General features: G+C 44.1%; 1 protein-coding gene across 1 annotated transcript in view; it reads right to left on the reverse strand.

The window, feature by feature from the left end:
- The window catches only part of RSF1 (remodeling and spacing factor 1), a 58,296-nt gene extending 43,867 nt beyond the window's left edge, over positions 1–14,429 (reverse strand). The window contains exon 1 of the mRNA XM_027899413.1: positions 14,216–14,429. Coding sequence (XP_027755214.1) covers positions 14,216–14,414 — 199 coding nt within the window. The 5' untranslated portion in view covers positions 14,415–14,429. The remainder of the gene's footprint in view (positions 1–14,215) is intronic.
- Between the last annotated feature and the right edge of the window lie 148 nt (positions 14,430–14,577).

Raw genomic sequence — 14,577 nt, forward strand, 5'->3', positions numbered from 1 at the left:
CTTCTCAGGGGAGCCAAGACTATTAGCTTTGGGTCCACATTATCTCCTGTCTGCCTAGGCAGCCTCAAAGCCACAGGGCCCTTTGCCAGACTGGCAGCGCTGTTACCTCTCTGTGACTCCGTAACTCGGGCTGCACTGCTGCCAACCACCTCTTACACAACTTTAATCTGAGCTACCAAGTAAGACAAGGGTAACAGCCCGAAGGGACGCTCAGTTTCTCGCTGCTGTTTCCATGTTGCCATCACACAGTCCTGTTTGAGATACAAACCCTCCAACCTACACAACCACACATAGATGCTATCACAACCAGGGAAGAGCCTGGCAGCTCGCTTGACAGACAGAAGGAAAGTGCCACAAAGCAACCCACACCCGAATGTTTCCATTGAACCCGCTTCCCAAAAACACAACACTATCCAAAAAACATAAAACTTCTGACACCAAATCCTTCCCTTCCCATATAGAACAAAACAGACAGAAATGAAGGTGAACAAACCTGAGCATGTTTATGCACGACACTTGGAAAGGAAAATGATGAGCCACGGTGCATGTAATCCATCACTCGATCTGACAGTGACCACCAGCTGCTGTTTCAGAATTTGGGTAATGAAAACCCACAGCATATGTACAAAATTACCTGCCCCTAGGTTAGCTTTAAACCATCTTTTTACCTTGAGCTTGGTTGAACTTAAAAGCAAGAAATTTTATGCTATTAGTTTTATTTTTAAATATTTTCACTACAACTCAATATTTATCAGCGTCTAAATCTTTCTGAGCTCTGGCCTCAGTAATAATTTGCACCAATCACTTGCAATTACAGAACATGTGAAAGGTGTTAAAATGTGAAATACTTTTGAATTTCACTCAATGCACCATTTTTCTGGTTTTACAATACAAAAAGAATGCAAAACTCTAGGAACCTTGCTTTGAATACTTAAAAAAATCTCCTCTGAGATTTCATAGTACAAGCCTATGAAAGTTCATAGCACAAGCCTTCATACAGTCCTCGTTACTTCTGCATTATTTCTCAAGATGAAGCTGCCACAGCTGAGCACTAAAATCAAGATACAGGCAAATAAGCTAATGACAAAACAAGAGGTAGGTACAGATACTCAAAATATTACGTTCCCCAAGATTCTCTTTGTGCTATCTGGTATTTTGTTAATTTTAAAACTCCAGCTCCATGTTAATAGGTGTGCCTTCCTCTGACCTACCACAATACTACCTAGAGTATTTTGTTGAGCTAAGAGCTAATTTTAATACTCTGGGATATATTAGTTCTAAACATTTTCCCTTCTAACTCATAACTCTCCTTCATTTGCAGTTTTGTTGCCCATTTGCAATACTATTTTATCCACAGCAGTGTTTCCCCTTAGGCTGGATTAGCCATCTTACACCTTGGTCTGTTTAAAAACAACTCATCTCCTTCTGTTTTCTTGGTAAATGAGATTAATTGCCCACGCTACTAAAAAAAAATAAATTAAAATAAATTAGGAATTCTACTTTATTTATACTACAGTGACCAATAAAAAATAATCCCTTTTTCTAACCAACTTCTACTTGTTTAATCAGTTTAAGGTTTATGATGATGTTTTCCTTCTGAACCTACGACCACTCTGGATGCTGACTCACATTCACTGGTTGACTTGGCTTGAGTGATGCAACCCCTCATGTTCTTCCAACCCTCTGCCAGGGAGGGTTATCAGGGATGAACAGAAAGCAAAGCCTCAGCTAGTCCCAACTTAAAATCAACAGCATGAACACAGACCACTGGTAACATCAGTTTGCATTAACATGCTGGCTGTAGCCTGCAATGGCTAAAAACATACTCCATGGCTCACCGGATTCCTCCTGCCACAAAGAATAACATCAAAGAAAGGGTTGGGCACGAGAGTTACTATTTGGGTTATGGCAGGTAAGGCTGCTCTGGAACGCAAGTCAACCACTTTAATCAGTGACCTCCTTAAAAGACTTTGCATCTCTGGGTAAGTACCTGTGGAGCACGAGCCATCTTATCTGTGCCTCAAAAGAATTACCCATGATTTCAAAAGAAAACAGTGTATTTTCCTTTGGAGAATTACTACTACAACTATCAGAACTATGAAATTACAATTTCATAAAGTTTATCAAAAACAGATGTAAAAGCTCCCTGCTTTTGATTTCCTAAATCTTTGCTAAACTCTTCAAAATGTGCTAGTCTCTGTTTTCCACTTCTGTACTCAAATATATTTGTATATTTTTTACCAGCTGTATTTCTGAACTTTGTCAGAAAGACGAACTAATGTCTAATCCCAGCAACTCAGCATGCTCCCACATTATTAGCATGTTCCACATCATTTCCTAACACATCAGTTTTATCATATTTCATTTTTATTGCCAGAAAAGCAATAGAATACAGATATCACAAATTAGCCTAATAATCACACCTTTTGCAAAGAGGTTATTTAAGTTCTCAGCAAGTTCTCAATTCTCTCTCTTAATCATTGCATTGTAGCTGATAATTCTAGCCGTGTTTCCTAGATTTTTTTTCTTTTTATGTAAGATGCTTCCCTGACCACAATGCTCTGCAGATCCACCTTGAACTTTTTAGCTTCCATCATTCTACTGCTAGCTATGAGTACATTCTTCTCCAGTACTTCACTAGGGCTAGACTTCCACCTTCCAAACAATTTGTACTTAGCACACAAACTTGGACACTTAGCCCTCAGGCTTATCTTGACCACTCTACTCCCATTTGTCAGACAAACATGAGTTCACAGACCTCTACCAGCTTTGCAAACTTGCTCCATCTAAGACACAGTGCTTTTATTCCATGACTTATGACTATTCCTTCTGGTCTCCCTTCTTTTTCCAAAAGCTCCCTTGTTGCAGTATCAGTTTTTCTCACCTATCGTTAAACTTTGTTAACCTTCACACAGATTGCTAACATGTTATTTAGGAGGTCAGCTAATGCTGTCTGCTACAGAATTTGTCTAAGCTCAAATATACATTTCAAGGGATATTTTTGCCCCTTAATAGAAGTATCTTTTGCAAAGTAGGGCATTCACGTGGCCACTTCAAGCCAGCTTAAGCAGGTTCTCTTTCAACCACCACCTCCAGGCAATACTGGGGGGGTTTAGGTGTTATTTTGTTGTTGTTGTTGTTGTTGTTGTTGCACCCCACCACACAGCTCTCCACCTCGAATGCTGTACTGCAACAAACTGTTGATAACTACAAGTACACCACACTGCAAGCTCTGGGATCAAACTACAATTTCCACTTTATCATCCAGTAATTAATACAGCTTTTGTGAACTATCACAGCTCGTTCTCAGGAGGAAACCGCTATAATCCTGGTAGTCATTAATACTAAGAGGCAATAAACATGACCTGGCACTTGTGCTCCTAGATAGCTCTAGATGAGTTGGAAAATAGCCAGGGCAGTAGCAGAGGGACACTGAGTGGAGTAGGAAATAAAATGTTTACTCACACACAAACTTAAACAATCAGCTTCATTCAGTATTCGGGACAACTGTTAAGAACAGGAAAATGGTACAGCCCTAGACAACCAAAAAAACCTGCAGAGCTTCATGCTGGTATCCACCATTTTCCTGGAAAAGTGGATTTTCAAGGTTAGGACAGACAAGTGAGGTACAATCCACTTGCTATCCATTCCTCAAGTATCAACCAGGCCTTTGAGTTCAAGGGTAAGCGGCATTTTTTTCCAATGTACTAAGAGATCTAAATGATCATAATGGAAAGAAATTGAATACTAAAACACAGCTGCTGGAACACAGAAGTCTTGAAAAATAAGCCTTCCCTCACTTATAGAAATTGTTTGTTTTCCCCAGACCACTACAGACATCAACATGGTCACAATTACTACTGCAGTTCTGAGAAATTCTCTGCTGCTTGAGCTTTAAGAGCTTTGTTTGGCTCTTGGGGAGAGAAATAACCGTACCAGGATGACAGCAAACTGCATATATGAGAGACTGACAAACGCTAGAGGCTACTAAGAAATACTGGTTAATGCTAAAATGTTTGTTGAGGTTTGCAGAAGACCAGCTGAAGCAAAAGAAAGTTCATCGATTTGGGGAGAAAAGGGGAGAAGAGAAAGAGTAATGAAATAGGGCAGAAAGATCACGCCAGTGTCATGAACAGCCATAGACCTTGCTCTTCCACAGCTGCAAGGCTGGAGGAAACCAAAAAAACATACACACCTTTTATGAGTTTTATTATTGCTCACTGGTTTAAACATTTGGAACCAAGCAGATGACCTTACCAAACTCAAAAAACACCAAGAGCCAGCCATTGAACACTGACAGCCAAAAATCTGCCCCATCATCAGTGCTCAAGTAGGGAGTGATGAAGAGGCTGCAGCACAAGGGGAGGGTGGCTCTGCAGCGCTGCAGCCCGCACAGGCAGCCTGGCAGTTTCCCTGCTGTGGGACGGGCCATCTCCACAGTGCACACTGCAGTCCCAGTGCAGACTGGCTGCACCAGGAGATACTCCCAGAACACAAGTTCAGCTCTCCCACCAGCCATACACCTGCATTTCCTCCCAGAGGAGCACTGCAGAGATTGTTCTGTGAGGATACCTAAGGACACTTGTCCCAACTAGGGCAGATACACATGAAGTCCTGAATACTTCTACCCACTCCCAACAGCCATAAACCTGGAGGAACACAGCTGTACTACTAGGAAGTGTTCCAGCCCAGAGACCTTGATGATAAAATGCTCAGTTTCAAAGAACTGCAAGACAATTAGCTTTGAGGCAGCACTGAACACATAGCCAAAATATTCTTCACCAGGATAGCTATTTATCTTCCCATCATCTGCCCCTTCTTGCCAGTTCAGTCCTTCAGTAGCTCGTCATGTCCTTCACTCCACACAAAGGAATTCTCTCTGTCATCGTGATCAGGAGTGATCAGCATGGGCTCACCAAAGGTAAATCATGCTTGACCAACTTGATTGCCTTCTGCAACGAAACAACTACCTGGATGGATGAGGGCATAGCAGTGGATATTGTCTGCCTTGATTTTAGCAAGGATTTTGACACTGTCTCTCACAACATTCTCATAGGCAAACACAGAAGTGTGGGCTGGATGAGTGGACAGTGAGGTGGATCGAGAACTGGCTGAACAGCAGATCCCAGAGGGTCAGCAGCAGCAGCAGCACAGAGTCCAGCTGGAGGCCTGTGGTGTCCCCCAAGGTTCAATACTGGGCCCAGTATTGTTTACCTTATCCATCGATGACTTGGATGAAGAGACACATGACTGCTCAGCAGGTTTCCTGACGACACAAAGGTGGGAGGAGTGGTCAATACCCCAGAGGGCTGTGCAGGCCCTCAGAAGGACCTTGATAGGTTGGAGAGATGGGGAGAGAGGAACTGCCTGAAATTCAACAAAAGCAAATGCAGGGTCCTGCACCTGGGGAAGAATGACCTCATGCACCAGTACAGGCTGGAGGCTGACCTGCTGGAAAGCAGCTCTGTGGAGAAAGACCTGGGTGTCCTGGTAAACAACAAGCTGTCCATGAGGCAGCAGGGTGACCTTGTAGCCAAGAAGGCCAATGGTATTCCGGGGTGCATTAGGAAGTGCATTGCCAGTAGTTTGAGGGAGATGATCCCACCCCTCTTCTCAGCCCTGGTGAGCCTGCATCTGGAATGCTGTGTCCAGTCTGGACTCCTCAGTAAGGAGAGACATGGAGCTCCCGGAATGGGCCCAGTGGAGGGCAAGGATGACTGGGTGACTGGAGCATCTCCCTCACAAGGAAAGGCTGAGGGAGCTGAACCTGTTCAGCCTCAGGAAGAGACAACTGACAGAAGATTTCATCCATGTATATAAGTATCTGAAGGGATGGCACCAAGAGGCAGAGAGGCTGAGGAGTCTCCTTTGCTGGAGATACTCAAGAACTGTCTGGATGCAATCCTGTGCCATGTGCTCTAGGATGACCCTGCTTCAGCACAGAAGTTGGACTAGATGACCCACTGTGTTCCCTTCTAACCACACCCATTCTCTGGTTCTGTAATATAAATGTCAGCTTTGGGATGAGCTCAGAGAGTGTGTATCAGGCAGTGGGGAATAATAATTACACATGTACACAATACTAACTTGAACTAATCCCAAACAAGAGAAAAAAATTCATGGTAAGCAAAGAAAACTCAGGAAGCCTCTGAGTTACAAACATGGGTGCAGGGAGAGTATTCTGAGAAACTCTTACAGCTTCTGCAGACCTCTGAAGTTGGCCAGGGCCAAGAAAAAGGTGCAGTGTGGATGGATTGCTGGACAAAACATAACTTCCAGCTTACATGTGATGATAGTGTCAACCCACAACTCACTTTGATGTTTATTCCATAAAGAGTTCTTCCATACAAATGTACCATGATACAGCATTGCCATGGGGTTTCTTTCACTGAATATCATCTTGCACTGGCCAGAAGAATTTACATCAACATTCCTGGTTCTTATACACTTGTCCTGAAATAAGCCTTAAGACTCAGAAGTAATATCAGAAGCTTTTCTTCCAGTTCTGTAGCATCCAAACTGTGCTGGAGTTCAGTAAGGCTGCCTACTGAAAACATACTGCTCTTCCTTGATGGAGGCACATGGTCCAACAGAACCTGCACAATCTCAAGCAAGGCTGAGCTTCGAGAGGGGGCTTCAGATATCCTGTGGCTTATAGGTGCCTGGAAAGTAGAGTCCCAAGTTCCTTTTTTTCCATTCCATGTGGCATTCTGCCATCTCTTTCAGATGGGCAGTGTTACTGGAAAGAGACGGGACTGCTTCTCTCTCAGAAGCACAGTGTTTTCCTGTCTTCTACACTGGATCATGGGATGTGGAGTCTAGTTAAAACTGGCACTGACAGCTTAAATATGAGGGCACACTTGGGGCTGACATACCAGCTCAACACACAAAGGTATGAAGTCTCCCCATGGAAAAACTAACAAACCAGGAATAGGTAAAACAAAGATATGCATCCATACTCTTATTATGAAATAATTAATTCCAAGGTAAACTTAACTTCCTAAATGAATAACTGAAAAGCATATGTGGATACAGCACGTTGTCCTTAAAGTCAGATTAATCTACCACGACTGAAGTGTAGACAAGAGGAGTTAATTCTGCATCAAAGACTTACTTGCCATGAAGTTAGTACAAGAATGATCCCCTGCTACTTATTTTCTCGAAATTTAACCCCATTATGCTGCTTGAGAACATCAGCTCCAAGCCCCTGGAGTCTACCTTCAACAAATGAGTCAACTTGATAGTAGAAATATCACTGCAGAACTTCCATCATACTCAAAAATGTAACAAGCACTGGAGTAATACGTCAAGTTCTAAAGTTTACTAGCTATGCTTTTATTTTCCTATAGTTAGTTGCTAAGTTAAAGATGCAGCATTTTACTAACAGGTGGTGGATTAATAGCTTTGACATAAATGTTTTGGTTCAGCCCCCAGGTGCAGCAGAAAAGCAAAGATCTACTCATATTCCACACATACACAGTCAGCCCAGCCTTTGTTCAGGTGGTAACTACTTGACTGACTCGAAACAGCAGTTTAATTTCTTACTCACAAAGGAAAGGGTGTGAAAACACAAGAACACTCAGACCTGCAGAGCAGATGAAAAGTGTTACCTCTGACTAGCTGATACAGCTTCATGGCAGAAGCAGGCTTGTAATATCAATATAGCCACACACTTAACATGGTTAATGAAGAAGATGCAGCAATACATAATGTGCAAATAAACTCAACTCATCCATTGTTACAGACACAATCAATGTTATATGTCAGAGTTTGGTCATTTATATAAGAGGACATCACATGAACTAATCTTTTTACATTGAAATCAGACAATAAGTCTCATGTACAGTATAAATTATTAAATTTTAAGTGAAGCAGTGCTTGACAGTACTTCCATATCACATTTATCACCTACTTTCAATACTAACCAATCTACTGTGTATATTACAAGTTACTGGAATGTATCCTGACTTTACCTAAGAATCACATCAAACCCCCGTAACTTCCGATTAACAGTACAAAAACATGCTTGATATCAAACATTAAACACAAGAAAAATCAATCACATTAACAGAGCACCATTTCACTACCATTTTCATTAGGAACATTCCTAATCTTGAACATGAAAGTCTGTCAAACTCCTTGCCATTAGATATACTTGGCTTTTGCTTGCTGCATTAAACAGCTACAAAGTTTCAGGTATCTTTCTCCCATACAGATATTCAACAGCAGTTTAAGTTAACAATAATTGTTAATTTCTTCAGACAATGGTAAGAACCCTTAAGCTTAACGTTGTATAGCTCTCCAGAGGTACTGGAATAACAATAAAAAAACAACCAGGCATAACCTACTGAAAACAAATTAATTTGAAAAAAGGTGTTATGTGTATAGAAGATTCAGGAAAATACAGCAGCTTATGAAATATAACTTACTGCTTTGAAGCATGGTAGCTCCAAAGACTTTTTTTTCAGGTCTACAATGTAGTATCAGGTATTCTCTACTGAAAAAAAAAAAAAATTAAAGAAACTAGAAATGGCTTGCACAGATTTTCCATAAGCTTCCTGCCATTAACCTTGACTCCCATTATAAAGACAGAAAAGGGGAGAAAAGATTTAGAAAAATGAACCTCCTACCAGGCATCTGCACCTCACCATGTCTTTCCTTACATCACTTAACCCAGCCAGCATGTGAAGACTGTTTTTATTATCAGACTCCAAACAAACACAACACATTCATGCTGTATTTAAGCAACAAACTTCTAGGCTGGGTCAGTCTATCAGGGTGACTGCCAGACATCAAAGGTGATAATGAATTCTGAGCTGCAGTGAGAATACAGGACAATGCTCCAGACTGGAAACCCACACCAAACACACTTGCTGTTTTCAAGACCACCTTTAGCATGATCTTCACTAGCAAGACTGTGGTGCAATTTTGCTGACAAAATACACAAAGCATGTATACCTGTTACCATTTCAATGAAGAAGAAACCAAACCCTACTGTGCTAAGAAAAGCCTGGGAAAAAAAAAAAAAAAAATCAACGGACTAATGCAGTCTAGCACACTTTGGAAGATGTCATTCACCTCCGGGAGAGGTTCCCCCATTCATACACCAGGGAACCTGGCAAACCAGTGAGTGTTTTGCGTAGTCATGTGTAAAATTAGATCTCTGTTGTGCAAGCTAACATTCTACTAATATTTTCATTCACAAGAGACCAAGTGCTTAATTAACATTTATACTGATTCTCAAGCTATTTACCAACACAAAGGAGGTGGTGACTTGATATCATGGTTCCTTAAACACAGCCCTAAATACAGATATAGTTCTTGCTCCTCTCTACCGTATATTTACTATTTAAATTTGCATTTGCTCTTCTGCTGCAAGTAAAAACTCTCAGGGAAAACAAAACAGAGAGAGTATGTTTGTTAGAACAAAAAGAAGAAGTATTGGTTTTCTGTGACGATTTGTTCTATTTTGCAGCTTTGCCTTTGGAAGCAAGCAGACTCGAAGGAGATGCAACACCATGGCACACTGCAGCATGGTCTATATCGTTACCTCAGTTTTGCATCTAAAAGTACAGTAATATGGTTGCAATGACATCTCCCATCCCTCAGTAGTTCCAGTTAAGCTCATATTTTGGGTTGCTGTGCTGGGTTTTGAGGGGATAGAGTTAATTTTCCTCATAATAGCCAGTATGGGGCTGTGCTTTGGATCTGTGCTCACAACAGTGTTAATAATCCTAGAATGGTTTGGGTTGGAAGGGGCCTTAAGGATCACCTTGTTCCAACCCCTCTGACGTGGGCAGCGACACCTTCCACTAGACCAGAGGTTGCTCAAAGCCCCTTCCAACCTGGCCTTGAACACTTCTAGGGATGGGGCAGCCACAACTTCTCTGGGCAACCTGTGCCAGTGAACACCAGGATGCTTTTGTTACTGCTGAGCTTACACAGAGCCAAGGCCTGTTCTGCTCTTTGCCCCTCCTCGCCATCAAGGAGGCTGGGAGTGCACAAGGAGCTGGGAGGGGACACAGTCGGGACAACTGACCCCAACCAACCCAAGGGATATACCAGACTGTTGTCTATACACAGACCATATGGAGTCATCCCCAGCAATAAAAGCTGAGGGAAGAACAAGGAAGACAGCAATGTTGGGAGTGATGGCATTGGTCTTCCCAAGTCACCCTTACGCATGATGAAGCCCTGCTGTCCTGGAGATGGCTGAACATCTGATTGCCACTGGGAAAGTGTGAATAAATTCCTCATATTGGTTTCCCTATTAAGCTGTCTTTATCTCAGCCCACTGGTTTTCTCACTTTTACCCTTCTAATTCTCTCCCCCATCCCACCATGGGAGTCAACAAGCAGCCGAGTGGGGCTGAGTTGCTGACTGGGGTTAAAACCCAGCTTTTTAATAAAACCTGCAAGAAACCATTTTATTTCTGAGGCACATAAAATAGTGGATTTTGTGAGTTAACACTGGTAATCATCTTGACAGACACTCAATTTCACTCCTTCCTAAGAAGTTTGTCATAATTCCAACCCAAGTCACAACATTGTACTTAAAGCAAAACTAAGCATTCATAAAGGCAAGATTATTCTTCAAGGGCAATTATTCTTCATAAAATAAAATCTTCATCAGATAACTACAGGTCTTATTACTTTGTCTGAATAGCTACAACTTTCAAATGAGCCACCAGCTGGAAAAGCTGAGCCATTTTATCATACAGCCTTTGTAAGAAGACTATTTCCAGGGCTACCAGTTTATCCCACTATTCAAAAGCGTTGGGTGAAATCAACACCACACATTCTTACTTTCCTATTCAAGTATGTTTTAAGTTACCCACTAAATCCCAAAGAACATTTTAAATTGGTCTGTGCACTCTAAGACCATACCTGTGTACACATGGTTAAAACATCTTGACTGCTACTAATTCAGGTTAATTTGGTATCTAAACTAGTCAGACTACTATTGAAAACTATTCATACCCAAGCATTGCTGTCCTTACTATTTGTCTTGAAATTCTCAGCTAAGAGTGGCAATACGGTAAAGTTTAAGCGCTGTCCAAGCATTTAAAAAAAAAAACCCACTAAAATCCCTCTAAGAAATAACTGATAGCTTCCTAGCTGTCAACATCTGCTCAGCACCCCTTCCTGTGAGGGAAGGTTGTAGCTTGTTTCCTTAATAATGAACAAGTTCTTTGTTCTAATTATTAACAGGGAAGAAAAATATGATTGTTATACAACTACTGAACAACATTCAAACTTAAGCTCTGAGTTCTCCTTGGGGCTTCTGATATAAAGGAAATAACTTCTGCTGGCATCTCCCAAGAGAAACTCTTCAGACAAGACAATATAGGCCACGTTTAAAAGAAAAAAAAAACACAAACAAAACTGAAAAAAAAATAAAAATTGAAACTGCTGAGCATCAGAATAGTTTTAAAGATAACTAAAAAACCCCTAGACTACTGATTCCCTTTCTTGATTGCAAAATGAATATGGAGAGGAGTTACAAATAGCTGTTATGGGGCAGTTGAGATTTAAAACTTGCTCCAGTTTTTAAGAAATTCAGGGAAAAAACCCAATACTTTGAAGTTCTGTAGCTACTTCCTTAGATTTTGTTATGTATTACTGCCATTGTAAATCTACTGTCAAGCAATGCTGGTATCAAAAGTGGAACTAACTGGATATAACTGAAATCAAAATCCCTTTTGCATTCCAAGGAAAACTACATACAGTTGGTAAATAACAGATGTTCAGAAATAAAAGAGCCACTTCAATTTTCAATCTACGTTTAGCAACCTTATGAATCGTACCCTTAAAAACACCACCTTAGGGACTACTTGAAGAAAAAATCACGTAGAAAAATCTAGTCACTGCCGCCGTTTTTGCAAGAGCATAAAATACTCCGGGTAACAGTTACCGGCACCACAGACCAAGCCCAAGGAGCAGGCTGTACCAAAGGAAAAGAAAACCCCTGCCACACCAGTCACCACACAAAGTATCAAGAATCACACAAGTTTGTTTTTCACACCTCCACACTTTCTTTCTTAGAGATGAGAAATGCAACCAAATACATCATGTACACCAGACACAAGCAAAAAAACCCAGCACTTCAGAGAGCACATTTTCAGAAGCTGCCTCTCCTCCCATTTGGGGGCGGGGGGGTGGGGAACAACCCACCCTCTGCCACACAGGAAAGGGAAAAACAAACAGAGAAAAGTTTAAAAACTTGGACATATCAAATCAGTGCATAATGCAAACTCCACTGTGCAAATAATTCAAAACCTTTTCAGAAAAGAGTTATGCAGTAAACATTATCCCACTGACAACCCTTCCCACCCATCATGCAATTAAAAGTCATCAAGAATTTTTTTTTTTTTAATCAGGGGTAAATATACTTAGACCACAGGTCACTATCTCATCCTTTCATTTTAATTTATTCTGCATTTCACACAAGAAATTACTATAGCACACCCACTGACATTGTGTCACAGTAAAAGCATTAGTTTTCTTTACAGACATGACTTTAAAAGGATTATTTTTATTAAAAATTCAAACTTATAAGTGTGTTGGTGATTTTTATGAATAAGTTCTGCAACAGTTTAACAAAACAACGTTTTTTCTAATGAGTCCTTTATATAACATAAGAGGTACAGGATTGGTGGGGAACTGAATACAAATACGTACTTTACAGAAAGTTAACCCTGTTTTAAGAAGTTTATGGATTTCAGCAGTCTTTTTTTTTTTTTTCATATTGACTAGGCACAAGACAACACGAGCAGAAAACACATTAATCTTATTTCATTCCATTTCAGCAGTGGCTGCTGTGAACCCACAGGCAGGACATCTGCACTTGGCAGAAAGCAACTTCCTTTATGAAAGGAAACACCTACACGCCGATTTAATGGCGCACGCCCCAGACGGGGTGGGTTTGGTGGGGAAGGAGGCGAGAGCGGGTGCCTTGTGGGGGAAAAGCAGGGTCTGCTGGACCAGAAAGAGCCCCGAGCTGGGATTCTCCAGCAGCAGGAAGTTTTCAAGGGGCCTTGCCGGGCATGCGCCGTGGGCTCCATGGTCTCCCTATGTGGCAAGAGTGCAGAGGCAACAACCAAGCGAATAACAGAGACAAGAGATCAAGAGCAACAAGCTCCCTCCCCTCCGTATTCCTACGGCCGCCTCCACACAGCCCTCCTTTCCCCGGCCTGATCCCTCGGCCCGGGCCCTCCCGCGTCCATCGCGGGGAGCCGGAATTAAAAAGAGTCAGGCAACCAAACCTGCTGCTGGAGAGAGGGGAGGGGAGAGGAGGAGCAGCTTGAAAGCAAACAGCGGAGTGCACAACCCATCCCTCCACCTCGCACGTCTCAGGTGGCGGCGGGGGAGCAGCCACAGCTTATCCCCCCCGCAACTACAGAGGGGATGAGGGAGGAGGGGGGAGAGGAGAGGGATGGAGGTGGCACACAATGGCTGGCTGTGTTTGTGGGGAGGAGACGGCCCACAACAGCAGCCGGGGGGGGGGCTCGGGGCCTCCCCGCGCTCCCCATTCCTCATCCCACATACACAGACAGGAAAGGGGCGAAGGGGGGGGGTGTCAGTAGGGATCAGGACATTCCCTCCTGTGTGTGTTCCCTCCGTGTTTCGGGGGACAAGCAAAACCAGAGAGATACATTAGATATATAAGATATATGGGGGAGGGGGACGGTGGAGCGACCCCCAAGCTGGGGGGAAGGGAGGAGATGGAAGAGAGAGCGGCTGCCAGAGCCAAGCTGAACGAAAATAGTTATTTCAGCTTGTCCCTCCTTTCTGCAAGGAGTTCCACCCGCACAGGGCTCGAGAACGAACCCAGGGAAACGTCGGGGGTGGGGGGGGCGGTTGGAAGGGAAAGGGAGGGAGGGACGAAGGGGGGGTCGGGTCACAGGCGCCACTGAGAGCGAGGAGAGGGGACGGGAGAGGTGGCCCTGCTTCTTCTTGTACCCCGCCATAGGGGGAGACCACCACAACCCCCCCTCGCCCCAGCAAAGAGCTGGTCCCCGCTAAAAAACCTAGGGAGCGAGGGCTCCCCTCCCCCCGGGAATCCCAGGCCCCTCCTCTCCCTCGGTGCGCTCCACCCCCGGGGCCGGGAGGAGGCGGGGGGGGAACAGCCCCGGCCCCCCCCCCCCGCCCCCTGGGCCCCCCTCAGCCGGTCGGCCTGGGCCGGGCGGGCGAGGGGACGTGTCGGGATCGCTCACCCTGGTCTCCGGGCTCCTGCGGCGGCTGCAGGACGCGCTCCAGCTCGGGGAAGGGCAGCTCGGGCAGGTCCAGCAGGGCCCCGTAGCGCTCGAGGAAGGAGCAGACGACGGCGAAGTTGGGCCAGGAGCCCGGGCAGCGCGGGCCCGCCGGGGCAGGGGGCGGCGGGGATGGGGCCGGAGGAGCCGCCGCCGCCGCCATCTTGGACCTGGGGATGGAGAAGGAGCTGGGGAGGGGGAGGGAGGAGGGGGCGCTGCCGGGCCGGGCCGCCACTATCCCACAATGCACCGGGGGCACGGCGAAGGCAGGGGAGGGCAGGGGGCGGCGGCCAGAGCGGCACGAGCCGGCTCCCCTCCGCCGCGCG

This window comes from Empidonax traillii, unplaced genomic scaffold (assembly GCF_003031625.1).
Source record: "Empidonax traillii isolate 1590-97213 ecotype Southwest subspecies unplaced genomic scaffold, ASM303162v1 scaffold665:size397641, whole genome shotgun sequence".
NCBI lineage: Eukaryota > Metazoa > Chordata > Aves > Passeriformes > Tyrannidae > Empidonax > Empidonax traillii.